Source organism: Octopus sinensis, linkage group LG5, assembly GCF_006345805.1.
Source record: "Octopus sinensis linkage group LG5, ASM634580v1, whole genome shotgun sequence".
Lineage (NCBI taxonomy): Eukaryota > Metazoa > Mollusca > Cephalopoda > Octopoda > Octopodidae > Octopus > Octopus sinensis.
The window spans coordinates 16,891,917-16,906,916 of record NC_043001.1 but is presented as its reverse complement, the minus strand read 5'-3'; the positions used below and the strand labels follow the sequence as shown (position 1 = coordinate 16,906,916).

At 36.1% G+C, this 15,000-nt stretch overlaps 1 protein-coding gene across 1 annotated transcript in view; it reads right to left on the bottom strand.

Moving 5' to 3' along the window:
- The window catches only part of LOC115211649 (tolloid-like protein 1), a gene marked incomplete at its 5' end in the record, with an annotated part of 21,548 nt that extends 6,893 nt beyond the window's left edge, over nucleotides 1-14,655 (bottom strand). Inside the window, 9 exons of the mRNA XM_036503105.1 lie at nucleotides 4,937-5,114; nucleotides 6,131-6,472; nucleotides 7,388-7,489; nucleotides 7,645-7,770; nucleotides 8,775-8,952; nucleotides 10,209-10,369; nucleotides 10,955-11,077; nucleotides 12,159-12,354; nucleotides 14,503-14,655. Coding sequence (XP_036358998.1) covers nucleotides 4,937-5,114; nucleotides 6,131-6,472; nucleotides 7,388-7,489; nucleotides 7,645-7,770; nucleotides 8,775-8,952; nucleotides 10,209-10,369; nucleotides 10,955-11,077; nucleotides 12,159-12,354; nucleotides 14,503-14,655 — 1,559 coding nt within the window. The remainder of the gene's footprint in view (nucleotides 1-4,936; nucleotides 5,115-6,130; nucleotides 6,473-7,387; nucleotides 7,490-7,644; nucleotides 7,771-8,774; nucleotides 8,953-10,208; nucleotides 10,370-10,954; nucleotides 11,078-12,158; nucleotides 12,355-14,502) is intronic.
- Nucleotides 14,656-15,000: the final 345 nt, after the last annotated feature.

Below are 15,000 nucleotides of genomic sequence, written 5' to 3'. Positions count from 1 at the left end.
GGAAAGTTTTTTTTTACGTATGTATGTATGTATGTATGTATGTATGTATGTATGTACTCCTGTGAGAATGGAGCTGATTTATAACAAAGATACGAAGTTTCATCGTTGGTCTGTAGATTTCAAAAACATATTCACATCGTGATTTTGAGAAAAGTCTTGCATATCTTAACTGTTCCGCTTATAAATTGTGTTTGTAGTGTGCAGGTTCCCTGATTGATTTTCTTTTCTGAAAACCTCAGCTTTGCCAGATTGCCACTTAGCCATTTATATATATTGGTATTATGTTGGTAGTTACGTATTTATAAGTTTGTATGTGTGCATACATGTATCGTATACTATGTATTGTATGTATATATGTATGTGTGATGTACGTATGTATACACATGCACACAGGGTGTTCCAGAAATAACGCCCGATTTTAAAATTGGGCGTCACTTATTTGCTTTATATTTATTCAAATATAATTATTTTATAATTGCAGTTACTTTATTGCACTAATAACTTTACATTAAAACTCAAATTACGTTCCTCGGAGAGAGAGAGAGAGAGAGAGAGAGAGAGAGGGAAAGAGATAAAGTATACATGTATATATATATATATATATATATATATATATATATATATATATATATATATATATATTCTTCTTTATATATATATCTTCTTTATATATAAAAGAGAGGTTGTGTGTCTGTCTCCTACGATTTAGATTCCTAACTACTCCCACATTTTGCGGTGCAGTTTTACCAAAGCCAGATCTCTTATAGTCGTGATTCATATCGAGCCCTTCTGGGTATTAGCGCGTCTACGATGAGTCTACGATTTAAAAAATAATTTACCATCATTTTTTTCCATTTTAATGCATTTTTTCGCTATTATATAAGGGAAGTAACTCTCTAAAAATGTCTACGATGAGTCAACGATTTAAAAAAATTTACCATAATTTTTTTCCATTTTTAATGCATTTTTTGCTACTTTTGGCTATAAATCTCTAAAAATGCTTATATAGTTATTTCCCTTACAAACCCGGGCAACGCCGGGCGATACTGCTAGTATAAGATAAGACAGACAGAGAAAGAGAGAAAAAGTTAGTTTAGAGCTACTTATAAACTATACGATGAGTAACGGGTGCCAATGTTACTCGTTGCATATCAGTACATTGGCTGGAAGCGAGTGCTAAATGACTAAAGCATTGTTAGAGCGTGCAAGCACGTGTTCATGTGTACGTGTGAGGTTATACTGTGAACGAAGGCGGCGAACTGGCAGAAACATTATCACGCCGGGCGAAATGCTAAGCGGTATTTCGTCTGCTGCTACGTTCTTAGTTCAAATTCCGCCGAGGTCGACTTTGCCTTTCATCCTTCCGGGGTCGATTAAATAAGTACCAGTTACGCACTGGGGTAGATGTAATCGACTTAATCCGTTTGTCTGTCCTTGTTTGTCCTCTCTGTGTGTAGCCCCTTGTGGGCAGTAAAGAAAGAGGTTATATTGTGAACGAATTTTATGTATTTAGTCCTGCTGTGTAACTCGACTCTATGGTTAAATAACAAGGTTCTGTTATTTCACGTAGGTAGCTCTAAGTTTCTTCCTTTTTTCATAGATCGAGGTACCCTTGATGAATCAGCAATAAACCGTCGAAACTCGTCGAACTGTTCTCGGGTTAGGTCTGCAGAGTAACCACAGACTCTAGTTTATAGAACATGGTTGAATGTATATTTTTTATGAGCTTATGCTTTTGATATTGTTCACAAATTCTTCAAACGCATATAAGTACCAGTACTATAATTATGTATAAGACAAGGTAAGCTAATAGTTGGGATCTTTTAGGTTTGACCGGCAGTTTTTTAAAATAATTTCCACGTAACTAAACACTTTTAAACTTCGTATACTGGTAGAATTTGTTTATAAAACATCTTTTTCTCTTGGCTTTATTGAGAAAATTCTATAGTTTGTAAGATATTTGTTGTTGTTTTTCTTCAATTTCTGCAATTTCAACCAATCAATGACGTCTATTGAGGTGAAAACATTATGTGCCGTATGAATATGTTCCTTGTTTAAGAAACAGATTGGGGTTATTTACATTTCTGAAGAAAAAAAGATACCCTTCCCCCACCCTAACCCTAACCCTAACTAACCATAACTCTAACCCTAACCCTAAAATAGATTGAAATGCAATAGATCGATACTAGGGTCATAATTATGGGTGACAGTTTCATATGACACCGCTAGATCCAACAGTTGTGCTGACGAGGCCTATCTAGTCAGAAATGTTTGTCCATGCTGTCTAATCGCGAGGAAATCAAACAGCTTTTCATTAATGAAAGGTCAATCTTGGAGAATTATTCATTTTTGAGCTTATCTATCCTTCTCATTTGATATTAGTTCCAAATGCAACAAAGGGATTAGTCGACTCGCTCTGCAGGCGGAGATAATGTCAGTAAATAACAATTTATCTTGTATGATATCTAATATACCCTTATTCGTTTTTGTTGTTCAAATACGGGCCATTTGACCACGGAGGTATTCCTTTAAGCCCATTTTCGCTTCATCTATCCATCTATCTCTATCTATCTATCTATCTATCTATCTATCTATCTATCTATCTATCTATCTATCTATCTATCTATCTATCTATCTTTTATTTTTTATTTCTATCTATTATATTTTTTATTTTATTTATTTTTTTTTGTTCTTTTCTTCCCTTTTACGATCCCTCTTGATCGAAAACCTACGCCACCCCTTTTTTGTTTCTTTTGTTTTTTGTTTTTTTCATCCCCCAAAAGAAAAGCTCTACCTTGTAACTTGTCCCATCTGTGTGCAGCCCTGTGTGGCCAATAAAGAAACTTATCTATCTATCTATCTATCTATCTATCTATCTATCTATCTATCTATCTATCTATCTATCTATCTATCTATCTATCTACCTATTTACCAATCTCTCTATCCATCTATTTATCTATTTACCAATCTATCGATCTATCTATCTATCTATTTGTCTATCTATCTATCTATATAACTTCCTCTCTCCCTCCCTCTCTCCCTCCCTCTCTACCTACCTACCTACCTATCTGTAAATGTGTGTGTTTGTGTGTAAGCAGAGAAAGAGAGAGAGAGAGAGAGAAATAGATAGACATGGATAGATGGATGAACAGACAGACAGACAGACAGACAGACAGATAGATAGATAGATAAATAGATAGATAGATAGATAGATAGATAGATAGATAGATAGATAGATAGATAGATAGATAGATAGATAGATAGACAGACAGACAGACAGACTGACAGACAGACAGACAGAGCAGTCAGAAAGTAATACAGAAATGTCAATATCTTATGGCCAATGGTTTCAAATCGTATTAGAATCTTTTAAGACTGTCAAATATTTCTGTAGCACTACACTGGAATTGTTGTAGCTGTTGTTTTTGTTGTTATCACAGTTGATGTTAATATTGTTGTTATGGTTGTTTTAGACGTTGTTGTTGTTGTGCTTACAGTTGCTGTTGTAGTAGTTGTTGTTGTTGTTGTAGTTGTTGTTGCAATTAATCTATTTAAGAAGCAACAGAAGTGAATGTCTTCATCTGAAGATTCGAGATCAAAGCCTTCCGACAGTAAAAGTCAACAGCCGACGGAGAGCTAGTACGTGTGTGTGTGTTTGTATGTGTGTGTGTCTATGTGTATGTGTGTGTGTGTGTGTGTGTGCCAGAGAGAGAGATAGAGAGAGAGAGAGGAGAGAGTGCTGAGTGATGTGATGTAGGTGGTTGCTGCGGGTGAGTCACGGGAGGCAGATGTCTTTGACAACGCTGCCATCAGCATCATTGTCACTGTAAAGTTGGCCCGCCACCACCATCACCGCTACTACTACTACTACTACGACCACTATTACCACCACCACTACTACTACTACTAACAATAATAATAATGATGATGATGATGATGATGATGAAGATGATGAAGATGATGATGATGATAATAGTAATAATAATAATATTAATAATAATAGTACTGGTGCTGCTCTGCCACCAGCACTACCATTGCTACTACTAATACTACTACCACCACCACAACCACCACTACTCTACAAGAACTAAATATATCAACTTCATCAAAAACTACCAACCTCCCTTCCCTCCCCACCGACTCCCCAACTCCCACCACAACCCACTTTATCCTTATTAAGCTAACAATGGCACTTGTACGTGGTCGCTCAGCTTGTTAGAAATATCAGCCAATTATCCCTCAGACCATACTGTACCGTCTTTAGTAAAGAGGAAGGCATATTAGATTATTAGATAACGTCGTTCTAAATACATCTAAAAGATGAGGTGGCCATGGTGGAAATGGCCACCTCATAGATCTTCTCACCATAGATCTTCTCAAGCAGGGTTGACCTGGGGCTAAACAAGAACAACAACTGAACAACCGTATTAAATACTACAGTAATACCCACGCTTTTACTAATTAATTTATCTGTAGCCATAGCAACCTTTAATTATATGTTGTACAAAACATTTCTATATTTCCATAGTTACACATGTGTTTGAGTGAGTGTGCGTGTGTGTGTAGTATGCATGTATGCGTGTATTCTATAAATATACATACATACATACATATATGTGTATATATATATATATATATATGTACTACTACTACTAATAATAATGATAATAATGTATGGCACTTGTATATATATATATATATAATTACAGACACGCATATATATATATATATATATATATATATATATATGTGTGTGTGTGTGTGTGTGTCTGTGTGTGTGTGTGTGTGTATGTGTGTGTGTGTGTGTGTGTGTGTGTGTGTGTAGCGCATGTCTATATACGAGAGAGTGTGTGCTTATATATTCAACATTATATGCAATATTTCTGCTTAAACCAAGAAAGCCATTGGTTGTTTCCATGGAAATTAAATTACTTACAAGCATTCTGATTCGTTTTCAATTTCAAAGCTCTCGAATTCAACATAAATCTTTTTATCATTCTCTGCTTCAATCACCCATTCACAGTCAGCCGTGTTGTCATAGTTTTGGTCTCCATATTTGGCGTGGGAATAGATAGACATTGATTCCTTTTTAGCTACTAAATGACCGCCACACACTGGAATAACAATTAAAAAAATCTTATTATTATACAATTTTGAATAGAGATTTATAACTTAGTCACAGGAACAGAAATTGGTTTGGGGGGAGAAAGAATATAGGATGAAAAATATAGGCGGGTATATCTACCCCAGTACTTTCCCGGTAATTTATATTTTATTGATGAATTGATATAACAAAGGGGAATCACTAGCGTGGTCCCAAGTCCACGAATGTAGACAGAACGGTTTAGTCGATTATATAGACTTTGAAAGAATAAAAATCAAAGATGACTTCAGCAGGTTTCGAACTCAAGAAGATAAGGAAACTTATTATAATCTCTTCTCTATACATATGTAGATATATATATGTATCCTTTATACAAATCCACAATTTTTCAGTTAGAGGGCTCGCACTTTCTATGGTCATTCAAAACCGTCCAAGGGTGGTCGTGCACATCTTTACATTTCCCACTAAAAATCAATAGAAGTGACTTTTTTGTGAATTTTCTATCCAAATCTCAATCAAAATACCCGAAACTTGATACGCCAATTGAATGCCAGCTAGCTGTATGTGATTGGTTGGAGATTTGGACAGTACTCGCGTGTATGTGCGCACTCACGCAGCTGTATATGCATGCACGAGCACTATGACCCGGGTCATAGTGCTAGTGTTATAATGTTATGCAAAGTATTTTGTCTGCCTTTCTATTTAATCTGGCATCCACCGTCCTCCTAAGTTTTGTGCCATAAATATATGTTACCGGGAGCTGATTTCAACATGATACCCCGATGTCTGCTATGGGAAAAAAGTTTGAAGTTATGACTGAAATCAGCTGATTTCTCTGAATGTAGGACAAAGTCTGTGACACCATCGAGCTCGGGTCTCACAGACCAACAATTAAGCACTTTTTAAATTAAGCACACAAGTTTAAATTTCATAAATGTATGCTAATTATCTTGAAAATCGTAAAAGACAAAGCAACTACCGACATCAACTTTCTGGTTTATTAAGGGAAATTTTAAAATATGTCACCTGTGCTGTGTACAGCGCTGAAGCCTTTTCTTTGGACGGAGGCATCGGAGTAAAAGATCATATGCATTGTATTGCCACTGGAGTAAATCGGATGAGGTATTTTGTTGCCACAGAAACGCCCCAAAGACTGGCTATTGATACTATCACCATCAAAGATTTCAATGTGATCATAGGTACATTCTTGATGTGGCTCCAACTCAAATTCTTCAAACTGCAATTTCACTCGGTGTCCATCAGTGACAGTGAATGTCCATACACAATTCTTGCGGCTAGGATAGAAAGCTGGCCATTTGGGACTGATTATGGTTCCTGATGGGGCTTTTATTTCGTGTTTGCAGCCACCTGTGGAATAATAACAAATAATATTACATATTTGATTTAAATACCTGAATATCTGAAAATCTCATCGGTTTGGAAAGAAAACAAATTGTGTCAGTGGTATAATTTATAATGACTTTATAACATTTAATTCCTTTTTAATATAATAAAGAAGCCACGGTTTGACTCTTGTCTAGTACTACGTACACATCTGGGAATAAATCACATTTTCAAAACGGGCAATTACACCAGAAGAAACGAAGCAATTAAATAAATATTGGTTTCAAATTTTGGCGCAAGATTAGCAGGTTTGGGGAAGGGGGCCAAATCGATTACATCGACCCCAGTGTTCAACGGGTACTTATTTTATCGACCCCGAAAGGATAAACGACAAAGGCAACACCGGCGCAATTAGATCTCAGAACGTAAAGACGGACGAAATGCCGCTAAGCATTTTGCCCGGCGTGCTAACGATTCTGCCAGCTCGCCGCCTTCAATGAAATAAATATTCATTTCTTTTATTGCCCAAAGGGGGCTAAACATAGAGGAGACGTACAAGGACGGACAAAGGGATTATGTTGATTACATCGACTGCTTTAAATGAAAAGAAACAGCGTATCAACCGGGATCCCAAAGCGTGGTGTGTTGTCAGCTAACTGGGAGATTACATCCTGTTTGACTGTCTATTTAATAAGAGTGATCGCTTAGAGGGAAAACTAAAGCCGGTGCAATACATATTTATTTCATTGATAGTTAAAATAAGCAAGTATAATGTTAAGTATAGCACTTTAAGTAAAAGAAAGGATTCAGCTTGCTTTATTACTGTGGTGGTTATGTGTGTGCGCATATGAGAGTATATGTGTGTATGTATGATGTGTGTGTGTGTGTGTGTTTTCTTGTGGATAGATACATAGATAGATCTTCAATAGGAAGTATTACTGATTATTAAATTGGTAGCATCCCCTAGCATCCGATTCTGGTTTGCTTTATTCGTTGTTTTCAGGTTTATTGTCTTTATATTTTGCTTGGATCTGGACGGATCTATTTACAGAAGGTAATAAATAAATAAATAAATAAATAAAGTAAATAAGTAAATAAATAAGTAAATAAGTAAATAAATAAGTAAATAAAGATAATGTCTGAATGGCCCAAGTGATAAAAATTGAGGGAAAAAAAGGAATGCGTGAAAGACTCACCTTCTTTGCAGTCGTGTTTGTTTTCGTGCAGCGTGAATCCATTTTTACAGGCACACTCATAGCTACCAATTGTGTTCTTACAGATTTGCTGGCAGCCGCCATTTTTGACAGCACACTCGTCTTTATCTACGCGGTCAATAAAAGAAAGTTTACTTATAAATTTTCTATGTAGAAACACACACACACACACACAAGCACACATACATGCATACATACACACACTTTTTTTTATATATGAGTATATATGTGCTTGTATGTGTGCGTGTGCGTGTATTATGCATGTATGTACTTATGTACAAATCGATTAGATTAATTACTCAAAGATGTTATTTCCCGTCCCCTAAGAAACATAATAATTAAATTAACGGCACCATATTTAATGGAGTAAGAATTAAATCGCTAACAACCCACCTAGAGATACATATGCAGTGAGTGAAGGACAATATTAGCTCAATAACTAATTGCTATTGTAATCATTCTGTTTAATCATAGGCGGAGGAGTGGCTGTGTGGTAAGTAGCTTGCTTACCAGCCACAAGTTTCCGAGTTCAGTCCCACTGCGTGGCACCTTGGGCTTCTACTATAGCCTCGGGCCGACCAAAGCCTTGTGAGTGGATTTGGTAGACGGAAACTGAAAGAAGCCCGTCGTTTATATGTATATATATATGTATGAGTGTGTATATGTTTGTGTGTCTGAGTTTGACCGCCCCACCCAACATCGCTTGACAACCGACGGTGGTGTGTTCACGTCCCCGTAACTTAGCTGTTCGGCAAATGAGACCGCTAGAATAAGTACTAGGCTTACAAAGAATAAGTCGTGGGGTCAATTTGTTCGACTAAAGGCGGTGCTCCAGCATGGCCACATGCAAATGACTGAAGCAAGTAAAAGAGTAAAAGAATATTCCGAAATGTACGGGAAACAATTCTGGACATATTTCGGTATTACCAGGCATCCTCAGCGACGCATAGACTCCACTTTTATACCGAATTATGAATGATAAAATGACTACACGTTGTCTTTTCCTCACTGCATAATTATTTCTATTCATAGTTTGATACATATAATACTAACTTAGATACATACAGTTTAAGTAGAGGATTTTAGTGGAAGGGGAAATAGTATAAATTTACCTGTAAAGAAAGTAGCATTAAATCCTGTTTTTTGGACTGAGTTATCAGAAGTGAATTCAATACGAAGAATACTATCCGAAGATGTTACGGGTAATGGGAGGGTTGAACCACAGAATATTCCTAAGACTTTAGATGATTCACCATTTGATACCTTCAATGAGTCGTACTCACAGTCTTGCTGAAAAGAAAATTAAATAGATATAGTGATTGCAATTTTAAGATTGGGAAAAGTAAACCAATATGTAAACCAGAGACTGACAAACTTTTTATCAATGACCACCTTCATGGAATCGTGGACAACTTATCGACCTTCACCATGTAAATAATTCATCTTCTTTTGTGTTGTAACCGCTTTTAGTGAGAAATATTTAAAGACATTTGATGAAAATACGAGACAAAACTCAAAACGAATAATAGAAGTTAATATAGGCGCAGGAGTGGCTATGTGGTAAATAGCTTGCTAACCAACCACATGGTTCCGGGTTCAGTCCCACTGCGCGGCATCTCGGCCAAGTGTCTTCTACTATAGCCTCAGGCCGACCAAAGCCTTGTGAGTGGATTTGGTAGACAGAAACTGAAAGAAGCACGTCGTATATATGTATATATATATATGTGTGTGTTTGTGTGTCTGTGTTTGTCCCCTTAGCATTGCTTGACAACCGATGCTAGTGTGTTTACGTCCCCATCACTTAGCGGTTCGGCAAAAGAGACCGATAGAATAAGTTCTGGGCTTACAAAGAATAAGTCCCGGGGTCGATTTGCTCGACTAAAGGCGGTGCTCCAGCATGGCCGCAGTCAAATGACTGAAACAAGTAAAAGAGTAAAAGAGTAAGAGTATAGTCGAAATATTTAATGCGTTTGGTGAATTCTAGTAATTGCATCGATATTGGCAGGAAATTTGTGTAAATTAGAGTAAATTCAAAATTGTTAGACAACTGAAGCTACTCTGCTCTAAAAACGAGCAATAAATATACACTAGTTTTGAGCGTTTCAGATGTTTTCATGAAGTGTACGCTTGTTCTTAATTGGCTCGACAATCGGCCCGTTACCCTAGCATATTTTGTAGATGATACCTGCAAAGGTATTTCGAATTTTCACATTCCATTTCAGATGGTTCTCTTTAAATCGATTCTTATTTGTGTTAAAAAAAAATTAAGAAAATAATAATATAATAATAATGATAATTCGCTAATAATTCAGCACTCTTAATGCTCAAAATCGTTTCAGGTGTTTATCACCACATAGACACCCAGGTGTCAATACTGATAGCTTTGCCGACCCCTGCTACAAAACTTTTGAGAGAAGTCTTACCGCAAAATAGCTGCAGTCCAATGACTGAAGAGAGTAAAAAGTTAAAATAGTTAAAAATCATATACGGCTCCATGTTTTGTTTAGCAGAAGAAAAATATCAAAGCGTCGCTGTGAGTTACTTACGTTGTTGCCTTCCAAGTCAAAATATGAGAAGTTTAGAGTAATTCGATGTTGCTTTGGTGCCACGATTTGCCAAACACAATACTTGTTAGTGGGATAAAGATCAGGAAATGATGGACTTTGGAATGTACCATTCTCAGCGTTGATAAATCCTCCACAAGCGTCTGAAAATATTTTAAGGGGAAAAAAATAGAAGATATAAATTATTTCTTAGTGAAAAACATTATCCTGTTATTGGTGAAATTAATGGTAAAATAAAAATGTAAAAAAAAAAAAAAAAAAGCACTGGGGTCGATATAATCGACTTAATCCGTTTGTCTGTCCTTGTTTGTCCCCTCTATGTTTATCCCCTTGTATGCAATAAAGAAATATATATTCTTTATATATATATATATATGTGTGTGTGTGTGTGTGTGTGTGAGTGCAAGAGTATAGATAGATATGTATGTATGTATGTATGTATGTATGTATGTATGTATGTATGTATGTATGTATGTATGTATGCGCGTGTGTCTGTATGTATGCACATCTGAAACAAGTAAAATAATTAGTAAAGGCTACGTCTGTAATATTTTTCTACTTTTGAATAAACAGGTTTTCAAAAATTTTATTCCGATATTGCAAATCTTAGTATACCTTCATTTTTAATAGCTTTTACCTCTTATTAATAACGCTAATACTTCTTCGACATTTATTGTAAATACAATTATTTGATTCATCACGTATAAGTGTCATAATATATATCTTACCTTCACATTTCTTGCCGTCGGAGTGAAGTTCATAACCAATTTCACACTCACATCTATAAGAACCAAGCGTATTGACACATTTATGATCACAACCGTGATAGTCCGTCATACATTCATCATATTCTGCAAGAGAGAATTTACCTCCGGGTTAATAGGATTACTGGCGTGGAATATTCCACTGAAATTATTTGAAGGAATATCAAATCAAATAAATGAATTGTTTCCTTGGTTAATTTGTTAATTTTCTTTACATTTACTACTGGTTTAAGTTATGGGACAGTAAACATGTTAGAGTATAGCAAGTAAAAATTTAAGGGATTACATCATTTCTAGGATTTTGTTTGGTATTAATTTTATTGATGTAGGTAAGCCAATGTCGAAAAACGCCAATGGGACACGAACCCACATCCTCTGTGAACATGACAGATGTATTGATTATTTTAAGAAACGTTTCATATATTCTCCGTGAATTTTCGAAGCTGAAAGAATCGTATATTGTTTACACCATTTTAGAAAGTTCGAACGAGGTAAAACAAATCGCTTTTAATGATGAAATGTGAACAACCTTCCATTTTGTTTCCATCCAAGGAGCTTTTAATCCAATATTCTACACATTATTATTATATTTTTATTTATTTCAATTATTATTATTATTATGGCTGGGTTCCAACCCTGGCCGCAGCAATAAAGTCCACCCGCCACACTTCTCGGTCCATCATCACTGCCTCAAGGTCCTAGATACATGTTTGCTTCAAATTTCACTGTTAAAATAGATATATTACACAGCGTAGCTTCGATAGAAGAGATTTTAAATTTTTCCAGTCAATAACAAAAGCTATGGTTATGGTCGGAATATTTTTGACCAGTGAAAAAAATAGGGCTGCAATGAGGTAAGCCGTTGTTTCTCAAAGGAGAGCAAGAATTTCTTCCCACTCTAAAGTGGGCCCGTGTGGACTGAAAAGGGAACAGATAAATTCACATAAGAATTACATCAATATTAAATCTTTTTTTGTGTTTCATCAATAAAGTGCCAAGGGAAAATTTTTTCCCTAATTCATGTAAATTTATATAAATATACACACGCATTTCCTTTTGAGAGGGTCAGGCATATGTCAGCGAGAGAACCACTGTAGTATGAAATGACAACAAACTATTTGAAAGGTATAAGATATAAGGTATAAGGTATAAGGTATAAGATATTTACCTCTAGTGAATGAAGCAGAAAAACCAGCTTTCTGTACTGATCCATCAGAGAAAAACTTAACATACAGCTGATTGCTTGAGGATTTGATCTCCTCTGGCATTTTATAACCACAGAATTTTCCCAAGAACGGGGAGGATTCGTCGGGTCCGTCAAGGATTTCAATATAATCATATACACAGTTGTCATGATTTTCAATCTATAACAAAGAAATATAATGCTTATACATTGCATGGTGTGACATTAATAGGTGTATGTACGGTCAGATGCACACATATACACACATATAGACACAAGCACACACACAACACCAACGTGCGGATATTCATATATATACGTAAATATATTTGCAAAGTTACGCAAACGAGCGCGCATGCACACACATGCATACATACATGCATATCTGCAAATATAATTACTAAGACACAATGTGTAAGAAATGCATAAACATATGCACGCAAATATATTCACACTTGCACAACCATATACATGCGAACTCGCACGCTCACGAATACTTTCACAGGCATCACACACACACACACACACACAGACGTGCAAATACATTCATACACATACGCACTTGCATGCACTCAAATACGACAAACACGTGGTACATTTACACAGACACATTTACACAACTCAAGCCACAGCATGGAACATGGACGTTCAGTGATGCTGATGATGGTGATGATGATGATGATGATGACGATGACGACGACGAAGACGATGACACACCAACACACACACAAGCGTACACAGTACTTGAACTCTATGGGGTTTCCAGATGTGAGTCGTAAACCCAGTACAATGATATAATTGGAAGTATATGTTTAAGGGAAATATTTGTTTCTCGCAGTCTGTAAACATTATTAATTAGGTCTAAATTATTAACGAGAAGCTGTGAAGATCATGCCTTTCCCAAAGATGCTACGCAAAAATTTATCTCGATCTTCTATTTCAATCACAGCTGCCATATCGTAAAAACAAATATATATATTTTTAATGTTTCAACCAGATTATTTTTAGTTAGATTAACTCAGTAGTTTTAAGTAGGGCGGCGCACCCCATTTGTAATGTTATATGGTACTGTGAGGGCGTTGTGCGCTCCATTGGGGGTATTGTGCACTCTACTGGGGGTGTTGCGCGCTCACAGAAGAGCAGTAAATGTCAAGAGTGCTAGTTATTTCTTAGAAATTAAATGTTTAAGCCAGGTATAATACTTATTGTTTTTTTCCTTCTCGAGCCACGCCTGCTTCATAAGGGCCGGTTTCCCGGTTTCCTTGGCGTATAGGTTCCCCACTTGGACGGGACGCCGGTCCGTCGCAGGTGAGCTGCACCATGCTGGAGGAAAGAGTGAAAGTTGTGGCGAACTCAGAACGTAGCGGCGGACGAAATATCACAAAGCATTTCGCCCGGCGTGCTAACGTTTCTGCCAGCTCGCCGCCTTTGCTTGTAAAATACCATTCTGAAAAAGACGATCCTGATCTACGAAAGGTTGAGAACCACTGGCCAAATTTATGAACCCTTTTGTTCCTAAAATTTCAAGAGAACCCTCTTGGTTCTGTCATAAAATCTTTCTATTTCAAAGTGTTCTAAATTAAAACGTTCTCTCAAAATTTTCTTGTTAATTTATTTTCCAAACCCCTGCTTAATAATGATAAAGTTTTTTGCTAATTAGTTTCAAAATTGATTAACAAAAAGGCAATGTTACCATATTTCCGTAGATATATGGTAATAAAAAATACTAAGACAAGAACAAAAGTTATTGATGTATTTCCATGAACGCTTCAATAACAGACGTTTGTCAGGCAAAACGTAATAAAGATCTTGTTTTCATTTTGATAAAGTACGGAAGCATAATTAACTAACGTTATGTTTTCAATGCTTTCCTGTTAAATGTTACCTTTGTCGTTGGTTTATCATAAACATGTTTATTGGTATGTATAATTGAGGTGGGTGTAGATATACCACATGGATCTGTCTCAATTATGAATCTAATATTATTTTATATGTATAGTACGATATCATTTTGCTAGTTTCACTAATCGAACAAGCGATCATGTTGGATCACCGCCATCGAGAGTTTCAGAACTTATTTTATCGATCTCTAAATTCCCATTGGTTTGAAGAGATGCAGCTCGAAGGATCATTTTATATCGATTTACGCGTGCACACAAACACACACAAACACACACAAACAAACAAACACACACACACAAACACACACATAATATAGAATAATACAGGATACCAACTTCAAATTCTTGAAAGGTAACATCAACTAGATTGACACGAACTCACATATATTATCGCTAACACACGCATATATGATATAAGTGTTGCTTACCTCAAATGCTTGAAAGGTAAGACCAACTAAATAACCTTCAGGCACAATAATTATCCACACGCATTCTTGATTAGGGCGATAATCATCGGGAGAATTAGGACTGGTTAGAATTCCTTTGTCTTTATGGATGACGCCACCACAAATAGCTGAAAGAGATTAATATTGATTAGTCTTCGTATATTCGTTGTTAACATTGACACAAAATCTTGATTTTGGCGAGAAATGAACAGTTAATTATATCGAAAATTAAGGAAGGCTTGTTAGAGCGTCGGACAAAATAATGCCTTGCGGTATTTGCTTCATAGCATTAAGTCCTGCGGTCAAATCCCGACAAAGGCTGACTTTGCCTATCGTTCTTCTCGAATTGATAAACGTATCAGTCAAGTACTGGGATCGATTCTTTCTTTCTTTCCTGCTTTCTTTCTTTCTTTCTTTTTTTCTTTCTTTCTTTCTTTCTTCTTTCTTTCTTCTTTCTTTCTTTCTTCTTTCTTTCTTTCT